This window comes from Lagenorhynchus albirostris, chromosome 20 (genome assembly GCF_949774975.1).
Source record: "Lagenorhynchus albirostris chromosome 20, mLagAlb1.1, whole genome shotgun sequence".
Taxonomy (NCBI): Eukaryota; Metazoa; Chordata; class Mammalia; order Artiodactyla; family Delphinidae; genus Lagenorhynchus; species Lagenorhynchus albirostris.
Window position 1 is genome coordinate 13,822,877 of NC_083114.1, and position 18,795 is coordinate 13,841,671.

General features: G+C 49.8%; 2 protein-coding genes across 11 annotated transcripts in view; both read right to left on the bottom strand.

The window, feature by feature from the left end:
* Nucleotides 1-1,604: 1,604 nt before the first annotated feature.
* On the bottom strand, nt 1,605-14,941 carry RFLNB (refilin B). Of its 4 annotated transcripts, none has more exons than XR_009537739.1 (4): nt 14,681-14,941; nt 11,819-11,928; nt 9,275-9,999; nt 1,605-1,651 (listed from the first exon to the last, which is right to left on the bottom strand). XR_009537739.1 is itself a non-coding variant. In XM_060135410.1 (3 exons), exons 1-3 carry the CDS (start codon nt 14,866-14,868, stop codon nt 9,669-9,671), a joined length of 624 nt encoding a protein of 207 aa, XP_059991393.1. In that variant the 5' UTR covers nt 14,869-14,941; the 3' UTR covers nt 6,883-9,668. The 4 variants fall into 4 exon arrangements, 2 of the variants coding, with proteins under 2 accessions (XP_059991393.1, XP_059991392.1); XR_009537738.1 differs by lacking the exon at nt 1,605-1,651 and adding an exon at nt 6,883-7,073; XM_060135410.1 differs by lacking the exon at nt 1,605-1,651 and having other exon boundaries at nt 6,883-9,999; nt 11,824-11,928.
* A 1,349-nt stretch (nt 14,942-16,290) lies between these two features.
* The window catches only part of VPS53 (VPS53 subunit of GARP complex), a 139,781-nt gene continuing 137,276 nt past the window's right edge, over nt 16,291-18,795 (bottom strand). For 3 of the 7 annotated variants that reach the window (XR_009537731.1, XR_009537729.1, XR_009537737.1), the window contains 2 exons: nt 16,877-18,114; nt 16,291-16,323 (listed from right to left, as the gene is read on the bottom strand). The gene's annotated coding sequence lies outside the window, so the exon portion shown is untranslated. The other 4 variants (XR_009537732.1, XR_009537730.1, XR_009537735.1 and 1 more) reach the window with 4 other exon arrangements.

The following is an 18,795-nucleotide window of genomic DNA, read 5'->3' on the forward strand; positions in this document are numbered from 1 at the left end:
TGGTGCCCAGGAGCGGTGCCCAGGAGCGGTATAGGCATCACATACCCAACATAACACAATTCCATCTCCACAACCATCTCTGAGATGCGAGGTGTTGTGATCCCAATCACACACGAGGAAATGGACGCAGAAAAGGAAAGTGACCTGCCTACATGAGGAGGGGAGGAGCTGGGATGTCGCACCCAAGTCTGGTTCGTTCCAAAGGTCCAGCTCTTAATTGCTGTGCTGCGGTGCCTCAGATGGGCTCCCAAAGCAGCGGGGAGCCAAGCTACACTCCCTCCTGGAGTTCGACCGCCATGGAAAGAGGCAGATGAAGACAGAATGGGGGCTCGTCGGCAGGGCCGGTGGCTGAAGCCGGCTGGGGTGTGGTTGAAAGGAGGGAGTCCTTCCCGGGAACTGTGGCTGGCAGGGCAGCTTGCTGGGAAGAAGAGGCCTGGGGAGGTAGAAATCCACACCCACAGGGCTCCAGAGGGCCCCAGGGTGATGGGAAAACACTCTCTGGGGCCTCGTGGACATGCTGTGTACTTGTTCATGGTCAAATCTGGCCTTTGAAACTCCTGACACACTCCCTTCTGATCATCACTGGGAAGGGCTTAGGAAGCATCCTCTCTCCCACCTCACCCAGGCCCGCATGCCCACCTGGGGCCACTTACCGGCCACGCCTTGGCGTTGAGGATGGTGCCAAGGCCTCACTGTCAAAACGGGCCTGGGACCAGCAGCACCCACAGGGCCTGGAGCTTGTTAGAAACTCTCCGGCCCCAGGCCAGGCTTCCCGAATCAGAGCCTAGAGTTTAACAAGCTCCCCAGGTGACTCACGCACGTTGATGTTTGAGCAGCTCTGCTGCTTGGGAGACAGTTTCCCCAGATCTCTCACGTGTTGTGCATCTTGTAAGGAGTCTCCAACTGCCTTTTGTTTTTCCTTTTTTTTTTGGGCTGCACCTCGCAGTATGCGGATCTTAGTTCCCAGACCAGGGATCCAACCTGTACCCCCTACAGTGGAAGCACAGAGTTAAGACTTAACCTTAACCACTTAATCTTAACCACTGGACCGCCAGAAAAGTCCCTTTTCTTTTTCTTTTTTTTTTGCCTTTGCTCTTTGAAGGATGTTGGGGTGACCAACGGCCTTGGAAGATAGACAGGGTCTCGATTCCAGTTACTAAGCTCAGAGTTCCTCTCCCGTCAAACACCCTTTATATCCCAGTGCCACCTGGCCCCCTCTGCATCATTCTGTGGGAACTGAGGCTCTGGAAACCAACAAACAAATGCTGACCCTCTAGCTATTGCTGTGACTCATAAATCATCCTTTGTCTCTGACCCAAGAGTCTCATGTCTTTAGCCAACATCCCTGAAAGTGTGGAGGCTAATGCGTTAGCTTGCAAATAGTGTTAAAAGCTAAGGCGCTACACAGTTCTTAACACACTGACCATTTAACTCTCTGGTTTCTCTTCACTCAGATCACAAAGCTGTACCATGTTCTACACGCGGGTTTTACTTCTCAAATTACACAGGAAATGCATATATATTACAGACAAATTAGAAATTACACATAAGCAAAAAAATGTTTTAAAAACACCCAATAGTCTCACCATTCAGAGAAACTGAGCCTCGTCTGTTTCATATCCATCCTTCCAGCCTTTTTCTATTCAAGTATCTACATACAGGAAAACAAAATTAATGGGTTAATAATACATGTGTTGTCTTCTAACGATCCTCTTAAAAATATAGCATGAACATCTTTCCAAGTCACTAAATTGACATCCACATCGGACTTTGTAAAGCTTGCCTGGTATTTTATTGTATAGACTATTTATTCAGTCCCTATTTGTGGACATTTACTTGGTTTCCTACTTTTTGGCGATTCTGAACAATTTTGCAAAGAACATCCTTACAGGCACATTTTAGTGCAATTGTCCAGTGCTTTGGGTACATTCTTGGAAGTGAAATTACAAGCCAAAAGATAATTAAAACAAGAAACACTTGTATGGCTTTTAACTCATGGCAGGTACTGTTCTAAGCACTCTGCATGTATGAACTCATTTAATCTTCACAAGCTGTCTGTGAGGAAAGACCCTTCTTATCCTCATTTTACAGAAAGCTTAAGGGACTTGCTAAGGTCACACAGCTAATAAACGATGGAGCTGGGATTTGAATCCAGGTGGTCTGGTGAAGAGGTCTAGAATATGCCACTCCAAAATATGCCACTTTGGCATAAAGATTATTTTGAGCTGAAGGCAATTAAGAATCAACAGACGTAGGAAAAGTTCTTTGCTTTCCCATTGTCTGCCTAAAAGCAGGGCACCAATTTCGCTTTGTGAAGCTGGGATAGATTGCTCCTGCACCTCCTATACCATGATGAGGACAGCAACTCTTGTCACCAGAGACAGAGAGGCACCGAGATGAATCTGCATAAACAGGTCTTGTTAAATAACCCTTATCTTCCATTAATTTCCCCAATTATTTCCTAGTCACTTTCCACAGTTTATTGGCCCTAGGCCCAAACTCCCTTTCCTCTTTCTAATGACTTCTCAATTTATCACCCTTTGTTAAAATGGTATATAAGCTCCTGAGTCTAATTTCTTTGGCTTTTCACTTCTGTGACAACCCCGTGTACGTAAAAAATATTAACATCGGGGCTTCCCTGGTGGCGCAGTGGTTGAGAGTCCGCCTGCCGATGCAGGGAACACGGGATCGTGCCCTGGTCTGGGAAGATCCCACATGCTGCGGAGCGGCTGGGCCCGTGAGCCATGGCCGCTGAGCCTGCGCGTCCGGAGCCTGTGCTCCGCAACGGGAGAGACCACAACAGTGAGAGGCCCGTGTACCGCAAAAAAAAAAAAAAAAAAAAGAACTCATTTCAACTAACTTTTTGGACCCTTATTGCTTTGTAAGAACTTCTCCAGGTTGGAAACAGTGGCGCTGGCATTCAGAACATCCTGTTATTCGTGTTCGCCACCTTAATTACCTGCCCTAAGCCCCAGTGCTTTTGGAGAAAAGCAGTAATTTGTAATTACCAGCAATTGGTTTGACACACCCAAGACCCCTGCCTTCTCCTGCATTCTCATTCTGAAAAAGAAACCAGCAAACGTAAAGAATAGAAACCTCCTGGGAATTGCCTGGCAGTCCAGCGGTTAGGACTCCGCACTTCCACTGCTGGGGGACTGGGCTGGATCGCTGGTTGGGGAGCTAAGATCCTGCATGCCGCACAGTGAGGCAAAACAAACAAACAAACAAACAAAACCCTTTATGCTCTGATGACTAAAAGCAATGTTGTCTCTTAGATTGGTCCATTCAAACCACCATCAAAAGCTACGGTTCTCCAGAATCAGTAATGGTTTATCAGGGAAATAGGAGTGATTTTTATTTTCTCTAATATGTATTTTCCAACTTTAAAAAACGATCACTTATCAGTTGTGTCGTAGAAACATTATTTAAGATATACTTTTTCCAGTATTTTAGTATGGAAAATTTCAAATATAAATAAAGCAGACATAGCATAATGAAACCCCATGTACCCATCACCCAGTTTCTAGAATTTTCATCTTCTACCATTCTTGTTTCATCTATATCCCCATCCATTCCCCACCCCTCTCACCTTTTATGGTTCTCTTTTCTTTGGGTAAAAAATTACATTAGAATGCATAGATCTAAATTGTATAATCTTGACGAAGTATATACCCATGCAACGTACCCCCATCATGGTATAAAACATTTCCATTCCTAAAGAAAGTTCCCTCACTTCTCTTCCCAGTCATCCAAACCACGTACACCTAGGCAATCACTATTATTTTTTTCAACTTTGTTTTGCCTGTTCTAGAATGTCCTATATATGAAATCATACAGTATATATTCTTTGGTGCCTGTCAGCATTATGTCTATGAGATTCATCCATAATGTTTCATGTAGTAGTAATGTATTTCTTTTACTGCTAACTGGTGTTACATTGTAGGAATATACACCAAGGTGGATCAGTTCTCTTACTGATGGATGGACATTTCAGTTCCTTCAACATATGACTGTTGTGAACAAAACTGTCGTGAACATTATATATTTTATGGACCCGCATTCATTTCTCTTGGGTAAGTATCTAATGGCATTTCATTGTGATTTTAATTTGCATTTCACTGCTAGCTAATGATGTGGAACACTTTTTCATGTGCTTATTTTCCATCTATATATCTTCCTTTATGAAGTATCTGTTCAAGTCTCTTTTCCATTTTTAACAGGGTTGTCATTCTTATGTTGACTTGTAAGAGCTCTTTATATAGTCTGGATATAAGTCCTTTGTCAGATGTGAATTGTTTTTTCAGTGCACGGCCTATTTTTTATTCAATATTTTCTTAATGGAGTATTTGAAGACAGAAATAAATAAATAAATAAATAAAATAAACAGTTTGCTTTTCTTTTCAGATTTTCTATTTCATCTCATGTCAGTTGGGTCAGATAAAGTTTTTTAAAGGAATTTTTCCTTTTTGCCTATGTTGTCAAAGTTGTTGGCCTACAGTTGTTCCTAATATTATCTTATTACGCTCTTGGTGCCTGTAGGATCTCTATTCAGTCATGATATCGGTAATTTATGCTTCCTATTTCTTAATCAATCTAGCTGAGATTTATCAATTTTTTCAAAGACTCAAATTTTTGTTTTTAAAATTTTCACAATTGTTTGTCCATTTCTATTTCATCAGTAAGAATCTTTATTATTTCCTTGCTTTCTCTGACTTTGGGTTTAATTTGCTCATCTTTTTCTAGCGTCTTAAGGCAGAAATTGCCAGAAGGGGGCGTTAGGGGTGGGAGCTGCTTCCTACAGTTACTAACAATTGGGATTACGTCCCCTTATTCTTTTAGCCTTCCAACATCTGTGTGGTCAACTCTCTGTATGAAATCCCCTTTGTTGGAAATATCTTGTATGGGTTTAGTTTTCCAGACTGGACTCTGACTGTTACACATACGAACTAGCATTTCTTAAAGTGCATTCCAAAAAACACTAGTCCTATGAAATGCACGTAGGCTCTTTGATCTAATGAGTTCGGAAAATGTTACATACTAGAGCTTGCCTTTTGAAGATTATCAATGCATGTTACCACATTAAAGGCTAAGGTAGATTATTCTACAGCAAAAACTCACTCCTTCTCACATCCATGGTGGAAGTATGGTTCCCTGACCCACTGATGTGAGCTTTGGCCGTGCACCTTGCTTTGGCCAGTAGAAAGCGGGTGGAAGTACCAGGGTGCCGGTTCCTAGTGTAGACCTTAAGAGGTATTGTATGTTTCTACTTGCTCCTCTGGGAGCTTCTGACCTCTTCCATGAGAAGAATGCAACCTTCCCAGCCTACTCCAGAGACAAGGGGAACAAACTTGAACTCAACACCTAGCCTTGGGCAGAAACGCCCTATCGTATCACTGTGATTTTGTGGGCGGTATTATACAGCAAGAGCTGATTAATACACGGGTTCCAAGAAGCCTTCGATAAGCATGTTTAGCATTGTTCAACTTTTCATTTCCCCAAACTTATTTGATCACAGAACCTTATTTTACTCCACAGAAAGCACTCTAGGAAATAGTGACATATACAAACCACTTGATAATGATTATATGCCAAAATAAAATTATGAGAATTTAATTTTGACAAGAGGCGTCCCACACAATAGGAGTCATTGCCTAATCAATAGGGTTATTCATTTCTTCAATTTCTGGGAAGTATACCAAAAGGGCTTTCTGAGAGTTATCACGTTACTATTAATTCCACCTACTGCTGCTTCTCCAGGGCACCAGCTTAGTCTGATACACTTCAAAAGGCTGAAAATTTGAAATATTATTAGCTTCAACACACTTTCGCCTCTCTCTCTCGCCACACACGCACGCACACACGCACACACACACACACAAATTATAGCTTTAATCCTACAGGCTTTAAATATTTTTCTATCAAAACCTTGGAACTGCTGATTAGTTCATTCATTTTATGGAAAATTTACACCGTATGACCTAAAAGGCAAAATTAGCCCTCATTGTCGTCCCAATCAGCCAAGTTAGACTTAATGTCTATTAAAAAGAGACTGGCTTTGAAAATGTATTTGTAAGAATGGTAATATGTATTCCTGGGACATGTTTATTTCTGAGTCGCAACTCAAAGACTAATGGATGAGGCACAGAGCCTCGCCATGAATTTGAGGCTGGAGTGAAATAAGATGCCTTCACTTTCAGTAGCTCTTACTGACCCTCTCTTTTGCTTTGCCCAAAGGGACTTTTCCTCAGGGAAGACAATAGTCTGAGATTGAAGAGATATGGGTGGTCATAAGGAGTGTCATCATTCTGACTGCCTCAACTGTACGAGACGTTGCAAATGAGAACTCCCAACGCGGGCCCGCCTTGCTTCCACCACCATGACGATTTACGTGCAGGACGCTTGCTGCAGGCATGCACAAAACCTACAGTGGATCCTGGTGCCCAGACACCATGTTTCTATCTGTCCCTTTGTCCTGCCTACAGGTTTTTCCAGCCCAGAGCAAAATACCACAATAATATTCAGGCTCGGTGGACTAAAGTGTGTATTTCTTCTGCAAAGTGGGAGGAAGGCGATTTGAAAGGGAAGGTGGGAAGGGGCTGGCCTGACAACATCATTCACAGGTGCATCTCAGAGCAGATCGGCTTTGGGAAAGAGTACACATCAAATCTGGGAACAAATTCCTTAAAATTCCTGTGCCCAGGAACCCCTTGGAAAATCTTCTTATACCCCCAGGATAACGCACACCCCAGTCAGAAGTATTGTACTATTACTTCTATTACTTCATAATCACGTCTTAAAATTTCTTAAGAGGAGGAACCGTTTGTCTCACTTTTCTTAACCAGGCATTATGAGTTTCTTTTAAAAAAAGGAAACATCTCCAAGTGTTTTTAAAGGATAATTTATTATGAAATGAAGAAGTCATAAAACAAAATGAAGTGAGACAGATGTCAAAGATAAATTTACAAAGTCGTTTTCATCAAATACTATTCCTAAGGTGAGAAACAGGAAATGCATCAAATGAAAAGGTACTTACTCTTTTTCAAAGGTCTGTGATTTCAAAAGAAAACTTTTCTCTGAAAATACAAATCATCTTTATTACATAAAAGACATCATTTAAGAGTCTGAGAAAAAAGACTTTTTAACTCATAAGTAAATGGTATTTCCCAGACTCCCTTAGGAATGCTTGTTTTTAATCAGTGGGTTTTAAAAATCATCGCTTCCACCTTGCAAACGAACATGAATCCACCATGGATCGACAACATGCTATCCACCCTGATGTGTCCCCTTACGTCTTCACATGCTTCCTCTTCTGCAACTTTCAGCAACGCAGATTTGGAGAAAAAGAAAGGATTTGAGAGAACTAGTTTGGTCCCTAGTGAATAACTTAAAACAAAATCTGCTTTTCCACTCGCATGACACACGTACAGTCGCTCACTTCTACTTACTTTACTGATATATTTCATATCAAAAAATCTCATACATGCATCTCAGCACGGGGTTGTTTAAAGGCCGCGTTCTCTACCCCTCGTCTCTCTGGCCGAGCTGCCCATGGCATTGTCCTGGGCTCGTCAAGTGTCTCCATTGGGCCAGAGCAAAACCTTGGGAATTCTCTTACCATAGTTTAAAAATCACACTTACCACTTGTCTTAAATGACAAGATCATGAAATCAGAGAGAAAAACCCATTTTTAATCAATAAATGCTGTGTGATTTACTCTTCCAAACGCAGGAGGCTGCTCTGCATGAAGACAGGAGACTACGGGGTCTTGGAGTGACCCCTCGAGGGGTCCCTGCTGAGCTTCACGCTGGCAAACTCGGGACCATGGAGCTGATCGCAGGCTCCACGGAAGGGATGCTTCCAACCAGGTGCACGACAGACTAAACACTATTCAACCTGAAGAGGACAGCAGACCATTTGGCCCTCTAGGCCTCTGATGACTTTAAATGACAGTGATTATCATCACACCTGCTCTCCTCAGAACAAAAGTCCCTGCTGTGGCTCCAGGGTACCCAGAGAACTCTCAATTCTGCTTTCAGGACAGATGCAAGCCATCAGCACAAACCCGGAGATACAGCGGGAGTCCGAGCTTCCAGGACTCTGCAAGCCCCAAGCACTTGACATAACTTGGATGCATTGAAAGGAAATACCCACGGTTTTGTTCTCTCCGATATCAGAAGAGCAAAAGTCCTCTGCCACTTTCTTTACTCAAAATCCACAGGGATTGGCAGGAGAAAGAAGTACGGGCCGGGTGAGGCAGGGCGGGCAGGAGGCTGAAGGCCAGAGGCAGCCTGGCCTCCACGCCCTCCCGACCTGGCCCAGCCTGTGTCCCCGCTTCTGTGGCCCGTTCAGCTGAATTCACACAGTTTCTTCCATTCACATGCAACGCCATGATTGTTACACTAAAACGAACGCTTAGACGTGGACGGTCACCCCAGCGCCCAGGTTTGGGAGCCTGACATGTGGCATCATTCCCTATGCTCAATTCTCCTTTGCTTCCCTTGGCTGGAGGTAGGGAGGTGGATTTCCTTGCTTTTTCGCTTAGACCTCGGGCACCAGCAGAATTCCTCCGCGGTGTTGACCCGAAGTCACTGGAAAGGACGCCCACCCTGATGAACCAGATCACCAGAAACATCTGTGTCCACCTCCTCCCTGGGGGTATCAAGTCCTAGGTGTGACTGTCGGCTCCCACTGTGAGTGAAACGCCCCCTGTGGACTCCGTCAAAAGTGCTTTCCCTAAGCATTCTTTCAAGACGCCATTTCTCTCCAAAGGACCCTCTGCTATGTTTCGCCTTATGAAAAAACTAGGAAAGTATTTGGAAACCCCAAAATACATATCAGGAGAGTTACACAAGCCTGTGGAGACATTACCAGATGCCAGGGGTTGCAGGCGCTTCGCCAGAGCCCGAGCTTGGAACCCACCCGTGGAAGGAACCAGAACCAAGCCGTTGCCCCCGGACTCAGCCACCAGTTGATCTGACCCCACTCTAGAGGCAAGAACAGGGTGAACGCCTTCCTTCCTGCCTGCCTTTCCCTTCCTCTCTTGCTTTTTTTTTGAAAGGCATCTTATATTGTGGTTTGGGGTTTTTTGATATCACAAAAAAGATTTAGAGAATTCCAAGAGTTTTGGTTAACAGGAAATACAAATGGAAATTTAAAAAACCAGAATGGAACTCAACTCTCCACAGATTGAACCCATATGGGTGTCACAGCTCACTGAATTAGCACCACTTTTGTAGCAGTGAAGACACCGGGGCAGAAAGTTCTTCCAACTCACTTTTTCCATCTCAGAGACTTTTTCCACGCTCCTCCTCAGACAAACTGACCGCTGGAGGAAGGGCGCTCCCCTCTTCCCTATTTCAAAGTGTGGCCATTTTCCTTTTGCTCTAGCCATCCTTTTATTTTCTCATCAAATCGAGACTTCGGGGAAGCTATGTAGCAGCAAACTAGGAAAACACACTCCTTTTCAAAACAATTGGAAAAAATTGTAAAAAATCAAATTCTTTCAATAATTAGAAGATGTTGTGACTTTTTTTTTTTTTTTATTCCCCAGGTTGGGCTTAGAGGTATCTCTGGGTTAGACTCTTCTGGGGCTGGAATGACACACAAGGGCAGCCTGGCCCAACCCAACCTGGGCAGGAGAGCCGGGCCAGGCCCCCAGCCTGCTGCAGTCAGCTCTCCTCCGACAGGTAATCACCGCCCACGAGCTCAATGGCTTCGAGCTCCACGCTGGACAGGAACCTCCTCAGTGTCTTGCGGCAGTTGTAATCCAGAGTGGTGGTGTAGACGGTCTTGGGGTACTTGGGGTAGACAATGGTGGTGCTGAGAAAGCGGGCGGGCTTGTGGCGCGGCTCAAAGCGCACCTCAGCCTTGTAGTTGCGCCACGTGCAACTGGGGATGCAGGTGATGGTCTGGCTGCAGGAGGCCACCGCCAGGCCCAGGGGCAGGTGGACGTCGTCGATGAAGTGTCGCTCTGAGTCGTACTTGACGGAGGATGTGTACCTGAGCGGGAGACATAAGGCAGCGTGAAGCCGCTCCTCTGAGCTGGGGGCGCGGGGATCCCTACCGTGACCTTGAACCTTGAGACTCTAGGGAGAAGCCGCACGGAGTTTATAACGTGCTCACTGTGTGCTCCTGTCCTAGCGCTTTACTTCCAGGATGTAATTTAATCTTCCCAACAACCCTGGGAGAAGAAATCGGGGTGCAGAGGTTAAGGTCACAGTGGGAGGGAGCGGTAGAGCTGGGGTTTCAGTGCAGAAATGCAGGATTCCCAAGTTCAACCCGCACTCACTGTTCCTCACTGCAGGCGGCAGCCCCTGGAGTCGGCTCCCACTGACTTAAGCTTTGAGACTTTGGCCAAGTTACTTAACTTCCAAGCCTGTTTCCTCTTTCTGAAAAAGGTGCCCAATAGAATGGGGGAGAGTGTTAACCCAGCGACTGCTGTTGGTGGGGATGATATATACAACAAGGCAGATTCTCCTGTCCACGGGGGATGAGTGGTTTCTCTATCCCCTGAAGTGAACAATCAGCTCTTTAATGAGAGGAGAAGGGAACCCAGACATCCTGAATGCTGGTTCTGAAAGCTTGGTGATACCAAATCCTAGTACTGGGGCCACCTCTGCCTTCGGCTTGGAGACTCCCTCAAACCCAGGGAACCGAGAGCTGACCTTATCCATCACAGCCAATTACATTCTTGTTTTCCATAAAATAAATTAACATCCACGTTCCTCAGCAGCTACTTTATAATTTTTTTAAAGTCCATCTTGGGCAATTTGGGAATTTCTTTTTTTTTTTTTTTGGAAGCAAAGCATGAATTCATATTACTTCCTAATTATGGCATCTTCATAGATACTAAAATATGCACAAGCGGGACCTCCCTGGCAGTCCAGTGGTTAGGACGTGACGATTCTGCTGCAGGGGGTGAGGGTTCGATCCCTGGTCGGGGAACTAAGATCCCGCATGCTGCGAGGCGTGGCCAAGAAATTTTAAAAATAAAAAATAAAATAAAAAGTATGCACAAGCATCACACACAGACAAATTGAACAGCACTGCCCCTCGCCAGCCCCTACCCACTGGTCAGGGAGTAAGAACCGGCACTCTTTTTTTAAAATGAGTCCAGTGGAAACATCTCTTCGCCTTGGGCAAGTAGGTTAAAAGGCTGGGAAGCTCATGTCATGAAGTCATGTCCCCATTCTGTTCAAAATGCAAGCTCCTCAGGAATAAAAGGCTGAACTGCTCACCTCCAAACTGGTGAGCCTCCTTTGTTCTGTGTCAAAGGGCCCTTTGTATTCGTGCAACGGAACTCCATCTCTAAAGCCACCAGCTACCAAAAGTAAAATTCCGTTCTCTAAAAAGACATATCTTTAATGGAGCCTCTCAATGGATCTCTGCCCCCAGATGAGCCTGGATGATAAATTCCCCGAGGAAGAAGAACGGTACTTGCCCAGTGAAATTAGAACCTGAGGCAAGGTCACAGCACCTTGACACTGGGGTGGGGGTGGGGAGATGTGGAAAGAAGCTTCTGGAAAGGGGAATTACTTTATTACAAATTTTTAAACATCTGATGGCCATGATAAGTGAAGTGCAAAAAGCAAGTTGCAGGACTTTATGTATAACACGATCTCGTTTTTAGTTTAATAAGTGTATCTATATTCAAATGGTTAGAGCACAGAAAAAACATCCGAAAGAGTACCCACCAAACTATACGAGTCTTTGGCACACTTTTGTCATTGACTATTTTTTTTTAAAATAACAAGCGTTAATGACTGGAACAAAAAATTGACAATAGAAATAAAATGAAATCAGGGCCTGCTATATTTACCTTACTTCAGTTGGTGGTAAGGGGTCAAACTCCACTCCTTCACCAAACGACAGGGGGCATAACCTTGGCGAGCAGCCGGAGCCCAGGGCGTTGGGGAAAGAAGCTGGATTCTGCAACAACAGAAAACGCAGTTAGATCACAGCCCCATCCGATGCGCTCCCCGCAGAAGGTCCTGGCTCTAGCCTCCAGCTGATGGGCCCAACTGAGATTTGTGTCACCCTCCAGGGAATGATGCCAGCGCAGGGCTGACCCACAGCACGGGAAGACCACTGGACAGGGCACAGAGAATGCCAAGAGGTCTGCTCGAATCCCAGGCCTATCATGAACGTGTGCTCTCAGCAGAGTCACAGCATATGCCCTGTGACCTTATTTGCACACCCAGGGGGTGTCCCTTTCCATCGATGAGGTTTTGTGGAAGGATGAAAAGAGGAAACAAATTACAGCTCAGCGTCATGACCGCGGCCAGACCCCGGGGCTGCTGCATCATCCCGCAGCAAGGCGGTGAGAAAACCGACACGAACTGGGACTTCACTAACCAGAACCTTCAATTATGTGCCCCCAACCCTGTCATTGTCTCAGCAACTCTTCAGAAAAGGCCAAAACCAACAAAGAGAAATGCTACAAGGGATTTTTTTTTTTTTACACTTAAGATTCAGTCCAACTTCCCCCATGTCCTCTGCCTCTGAGGCCACCAGATCAATACCCAGCCAAGATGGAGGAATCTGCAAACTCATTGGGAAGACGAACACCACAAAGTTCTCTATGTCATCTTCCACTATCCAGAAAACTCAAAGAGCCAGAGCACAGCATCCCAGGGGTTCACCGCCTTCCAGCCTGGTCAGAGCATTGGGCTTTCTGATTCAGCAAGCAGCCTGAGTAAGAGACGGGACCATCCTCCACACAGCTGCTGGGTTTTCACCTGACCTGACTGGAATCAGTGTTAAGCGAGCAACAGAGAGCAGCCCTTTGGGTTCCTGGGGTAACTGGGGGCTGTCATTTTCTTTGCCTGATTTGAGAGAAGAACCTACACTTGGGCCACGGTATGTAGGTGGCAGCCCCACTCCCATGTCTTCCAGGAAGCAGACGTTTCTAGAAGGTTGACTCTAAGACTCTTATGTTACCAGGACAAGGTGTCAAGTGGGGGCATAGGGTGGACATGCAAAAGCCAAAGGGGACCAGGTAGGTCAGGGAGAGGCAGGGGGACCCCAGGGTCCAGCCCTGAACTTGGTGGGGGGAGAGCTTAATAAGCCCCCACTGGGGCTTGAGAACCCAGCTGGGGGAGGGGGTAAGGTGCGGGCACCGGCTACTGCAGAGCTTTAGGAAACAGCCCCCAGCAGTGACAGGGGGCCCTGCGCTGCCCCAAGCTCTCTAGCTGCCGGGCACTCCCCAACCTGGGGGTGCCTTCCGGGAGTCCTGGGGGCTGCAGGACAATGCAGCCACTAAAAAGGAGGTAGGCGCCACCCAGCACTCACAGGTATCCAGACAAGCACTCGGTTCTCTTGCTCCTGCTTCCTCTGCTCCCTCATCCCTGCCACCCAAGCTCCCTGAGCACCCAGCCTGCTCCAGGGCAGGCTGGGAGTGGGGCGGGGCAGCAGGGGTTCTACACATGAACAAGGGGCTTACCAGGGAAAGGGGATGAAGTCACAGCCTTTGGCATGGCTCTGGGAAGCATCCAGGAAGACTTCCCAGAGGAGGTGACAAGTTGGGCACTGCAGGGCTGGCAAGGGTTTGACAGGTGGAAAAGCCAGCTGGTTGTTGGGAGAGGTAGAAGGGGATGGCTGGGAGGGAAAAGGCACACCAGGGGGACAAGTAGCATCAGAGGCACCGATGTGTGTATCTGCCTGTGGTCAGGGGATGTGGAAGATGAGGCTAAAAAGGGCCAGGTGGTGAGGGTTCTGAAGGCCAAGATGAAGCAAGTGCTGCCTTCTAAATGGAAATGAGAGGATGCACTGATGTCCACCGAGAGACAGGATCATTGGTCAAGAATTCCACGCACCATCAAAGTGGGTGGGTCCCCGAGGAGCAGCAGCTGCCACTGACTACTTCACCCAGGGGAGAAGGCTGCAAACACCCATCCCAAGGGGGAGGGGTGGCCTCAGAGTCCCACTTTTAGCTTGACTGTAGGCAGGATGTGGGTCCCCTGGGCTCTAGGTAAAGGCAATAAACACCACCATGTGAGCCATTTCTAAGGTAAAAGGGACCTGGTGTTTTTTCTTTAAATAAAAATTTTAAATTAAAGTAAAAGGACTCATTTTTGAAAGTTTCCACCCACCTAAAGGCCTCCCACCCATCATGGGCCAGACACGGGTTAGGTGACGGGACAAGAGGGGCCACGGATCTGAAAAGGTCCCCTCCAAGGCCACTAACAGTCCCCCAAAGCTCTCTGAATCGGGGAGCCCGAGTACACCCCTCTCCCCAACACCCACCGGGAGGGGAAGCAGGCCCGTTGGAGCCACCGGGGGCGAGGGCAAAGCCCGGAGGTGCCTGGGGGAAGTTTGCTCTCGGTGTTCCCGGACCCCTCCAGCCCGGCACGGTCAGGAATGTGGACGAGCCGCAGCCTGGCAGCCCTGGGGGCCATCACCCCTAAGGGAGGAGGCGGTGGTCGCCTTTCCCGGGGCTCCCGGGCCTCCCAGGCGATGACAATTTTCCAGCCACCGGCTCCAGCTGGCCGGGCTCTCGCCGCGCCTCCCGCCCCGGGCTCCCAGCGCTGGCCACGGGCGGGCTCCCAGCGCTGGCCGACGGGCGGGCGGCGGCGGGGACAGCGTGCCCCGGTAGGGCCGACACGACCGCCTGGGGGTCTCCGGGGCCCGGGCGCGGGGGAATGCAGAGGATGGGGGGAGGGGCCGAGGCGGGGTCACTCACCGGGGCCGCGGGGGTGGCCGCCGCGTCGGGCTCCAGCGCCCCGGGGGCCGGCGCCCGCTCCCCGCCACCGCCGCCCCCGGCCGCCGCGAGCGCCCAGTGGCTGGGGCTCGGGCTAGGGGGCAGCCCCGAGTCCGGACTGTCCAGGACGCCGTCGCCCTTCTTCTTCGCGTCCACGAGCTCGGGCACATCCTGCAGGCTCAGCCGGCCCACCATGGCGGTGCGCGCGGCGGGGCCGGGGCCGCTGCCCGCCGGCCGCCCTCCCTGCCCGCCGCCCGCGCGCCGTCCGGGTCCGCCGGTCTCCGCGCTCCCGGGCCCGCCCCCTGCCCCGCCCCGCCCGGGGCCCGCCCCGCCCGCCCGCAGTGGCGGAGCCGCCAGGCCGGGCGCCAGGGGACGCTGCGCTCCCGCCGCGCGCAGCCCACGCTGCGCTCCGCCCGGCCGCTCAGCCAGCCCCGAGCGGCCGATCACAGGAACGGCGGGCGCCGGCCCGGGCCCCCGCTCCGCTCGGCCACCCGCCCCGCAGCAAGCCGACTCTGTACCCCTCTCGCGCCGGGCCCGAGGGCGCCTTGTCCCCTTGCTCTGGCCCAGCCAGGCCGGCAGGCGCTCATATCTCGAGCCCTGGCGTCGGGCGGGAGGCAGAGTAGAGCCCGGGCCCGCAGAGGCCGGGGGAGCCGGCTGAACCCAGCGAGCAAACAACTGGAAATTATTAATAGTTAATGTGCTTCGTATGGTTCCAGCCGCCTCTTGGCTCAGCCGGGCGGGCTCTCAGTTTGTGTCTGGCTCTCATTTCTGCCCCGGAGGAAAAGAGCGCCTACTCCGTTTCTCCTCAGGGGGCTCAGGGGCTGGGGGGTGGGGGCGGAGCTGGGAGGAGCGCATCACCCCCTGGCCTGGGTGCTCAGCGGAACAGGCCGTGGCCACACCTGGCAGGAAAATTCTGCGTGGACTGGACCTCGAACCAGATGGACGGGCTCAGCAGGCTGCCCAACGGCTGTCTGAAGTGCCAGGGGCTCCCTGGTGGGGGTCACAGCTTTTCAGACGGGGGACTTCTTCCTCCTTAGAGAAGCCCTATCTGAGTGGGAACTTGTTGCAGTAGCTGCCAGCTGTAGAACTGGGCTGTTCTCAAATCTAAAAGTACTAGAAAGTTCGAGTACTGTTTCTAACAGAGACCTCCCTGATTATCAGTAAGTATAGGAAGTCCCCACCTCCCACCAGCCACTGTACCTTGGGGGTTTCTGATGGGTGCCCAACTAGGGCCTCAAGCTGGAGCTTGCCCAGACCTAGCCCACAGGTGCCAGCTCTGGAGAGGAGCAGTGCCGTGGACTAGGGACTTCCCTGGCTAGATGAGAGGTGGGCGTGCTGCATGCCCCACCATAGCGGGCCAGTCTGTGTCCTTGCGAAAACAAAGGATCCTTGTCCTACTTGGGACCTGGTGATGTCCAAATTTCGAGCAGGTAGATGTTCGAGATTTGCTGGGAAATTTCAGCCCTCCTACCCTCCTCACTCATCACTTTTAGGTAAGGAAACAGAGAAGGAATTTGACAGCTGGTACAACGCAGCTTGCTGTGACCAGAAAGCCCAGGATCATCCCCTCCATAGAGAATAAAACCGGGTACGTGCCTGTGTGCTGGAGGTCATTCATTCAGGACCTGTGGGAACAGATTATAAAATCAAGCGTGCACAGTCCTGGATCGATGGTTCCTGCAAGGACGTACTGTAAGCAGTGGGTCTTAGAGATTGGGCCAACTGTGTGGCTACAATTCCCTACCCCTGTTGACCTCACCACCTGCACATCCCAGACTGCCCCCAACCCGGGGCATCACGGGAGGAATCTAAGAGCTTCCTGGGGGTGTGGAAAGGCCGTCTGCTGGCCGTGGCAGGACTCGGCGCCCTAGAGGGAGTTTGCCCACCAGCATTCCCACGTAGATCCTGAGAACTCTTTCCCGGCTTGGCCAGCTGGGAAAAGGTGTCCAGGAAGGTGGCAATTGCTCCCTCTTCCAAGGTCATCAGTCTGGAAGAGGAGGATGAGGCTGAGGAAGGTCATCATGCTAGGCCAGTGCAGCCACTGTCTCCACCAAAGCCTGGATCGTTGTGGACTGTCTTGGGAGGGATCGCCCCCTGGACCCACTAAAACATGGAATCTAGGGGGAGCCCTGAATTGCCACCTTCTCAGGGGAATTCTGAAGGGCTTAGATTACTCACATTCTCACAGAGATCCACAGAGACATCACAGCCGCCGAAGAGAGCAAGGGAGTGTGAAGCTGCCAGCTTCGGAGGGTCCAGGCAGATCAAGGAGACACCTTGGAGGCACCCCTTCCTCCTTGGCACTGGGGTCATCAAGCAGGTGGCCCAGGACTTCACGTGGGCATCTCAGCCATCAAACTGGACCCAGGAAGCATCTATGTCCTGAGCTCCAGCCTATGACAGTTCTGTCTGATCCCCAACATAACCTCTCCCCAACCCAGAAGAACATCTTGGCTTTAATAGAGATCAGGACATCCTCAGGCCTCAGGACAATTGCCAAGGAGCTCCCAAAGCGTGAAATGATTGCATACCCTGGCCTCCTTCCTTACAGAGGAGCCTAGCGCTGATACACACAAAGGAAACTGGAGGGGCCTGAAGAGGAATTCAGCCCGGGGACCTGACGCTGACGGAGAAGCTGCATCAAAGTCTTCCCCTCCATGGTTCCCAGAACCCTGCTGAGCCAATCAGAAGACACCTGGGACCCCAGGTTTGTCCTCTCCTGTCCAGACTGTCTTCAAAGAGCTCAGAGATAAGCTGGAGCTGACTGGAAGCTGCTCGGGTTCAGAGGAGAACGTGCAGGGCATGCCCAGCCAGGCCCAGGTGTCCTGCCTGCACTTGCATCTCCATGAACTCGTGGCAGTCCTGCTGGAGATGAGCAGAGGGGTTCTTACAACAGGAACCATCTGACTTCAGCCTGCCCATGAGTGCCCCTGGGTGGGAGAGCAGAGGGACTTCCTTTGTAACCTCATGGGAGCCATGCGGCACAGATCCTGGAAGACAGCTGTGTTTCGTCAGCCCTGAGCCGTGAGTCCGCACCGCATATCTGCTATAGTCCTTGGGAAGAGCCCCATGCCCTGGGCTCATCATTGTCCTACATCTTCTGCCAGATTGTTTTCCAAAGGACGTTTCTTAAAAAAAATAACAAAAAACTCTAACCAAGGCTTGGGAAAGACAACGGATTCCACTTGACCCCCTCCTGGTCTGGCTTCGAAGACAGGCCTTCTTTTGAGGAGCATCTGGGTTGCACCTAGAAATCAGGGGTGAGTTGCACAAAAACGAGACCACGGACCCTGCCGAAAGAGTGGCCTCTGCTCAAAGCTGTCCTTTCTGAGCGGCCATCATCCCCTGCCTGGATCACAGAGACTGGTGTCCTCATAGGACTTGGCTTCTGGCCCTGAGGCCTCTCCCAGCAGGGTCTGAGGAACAAAGCTGCGTCACAATCAATGCCAATCCTGCATTTTCCCTTTTTCTCCACTAAATTAAGCTGATGCCCAAACAGGAGTTGAGTCAGTCAAGAGCAGGGCGGGACCCCCCACAGCGCGGCTGCTTATTGTTTTTGGAGTAGCTTGTTTTCAGTAAACCCAGCCAGACAGCGGATTAAGAGCACTGTGGGCTCCAGTGTGCTGGCGTGTGCCCAGGGCCCCAGGTACCTTGCGGTCTCAGCCCCCTGGGTCTCCGGGCTCTGGGAACCACGAGGCAGTGGCTTGGCCTTAGTATTAAACCAGGTCCCCCCTTGCGTTCATATACACCCATGTCAACCAAAATGCTTAAAAAAATAGGACTTTGTTTCCTTATGTGTCTTAAGATTAAGGTTATTGGTTTCAAAGAGCATGGAAAGGGAACTGCCATATTCGATAAAGAAAGAAACTGCATTAAAAAGATGTACTGGGGCTCCCCTGGTGGCGCAGTGGTTCAGAGTCCGCCTGCCGATGTAGGGGACGCGGGTTCGTGCCCTGGTCCGGGAAGATCCCACATGCCGCAGAGCGGCTGGGCCCGTGAGCCATGGCCGCTGAGCCTGCGCGTCCGGAGCGCAACGGGAGAGGCCACAACAGTGAGAGGCCCGCGTACTGCAGAAAAAAAAAAAAAAAAAAAGATGT

Bases quoted from the DNA above. Each gene is read 5' to 3' on its own strand.
- RFLNB (XM_060135409.1), bottom strand. From the start codon at position 14,893: ATGGTGGGCCGGCTGAGCCTGCAGGATGTGCCCGAGCTCGTGGACGCG. The intron at 11,929-14,680 runs GTGAGTGACCCC...CTGTTGTTGCAG, and splicing joins CGGCCACCCCCGCGGCCCCG to AATCCAGCTTCTTTCCCCAA. The intron at 10,000-11,818 runs GTAAATATAGCA...TCTCCCGCTCAG, and splicing joins TTACCACCAACTGAAGTAAG to GTACACATCCTCCGTCAAGT.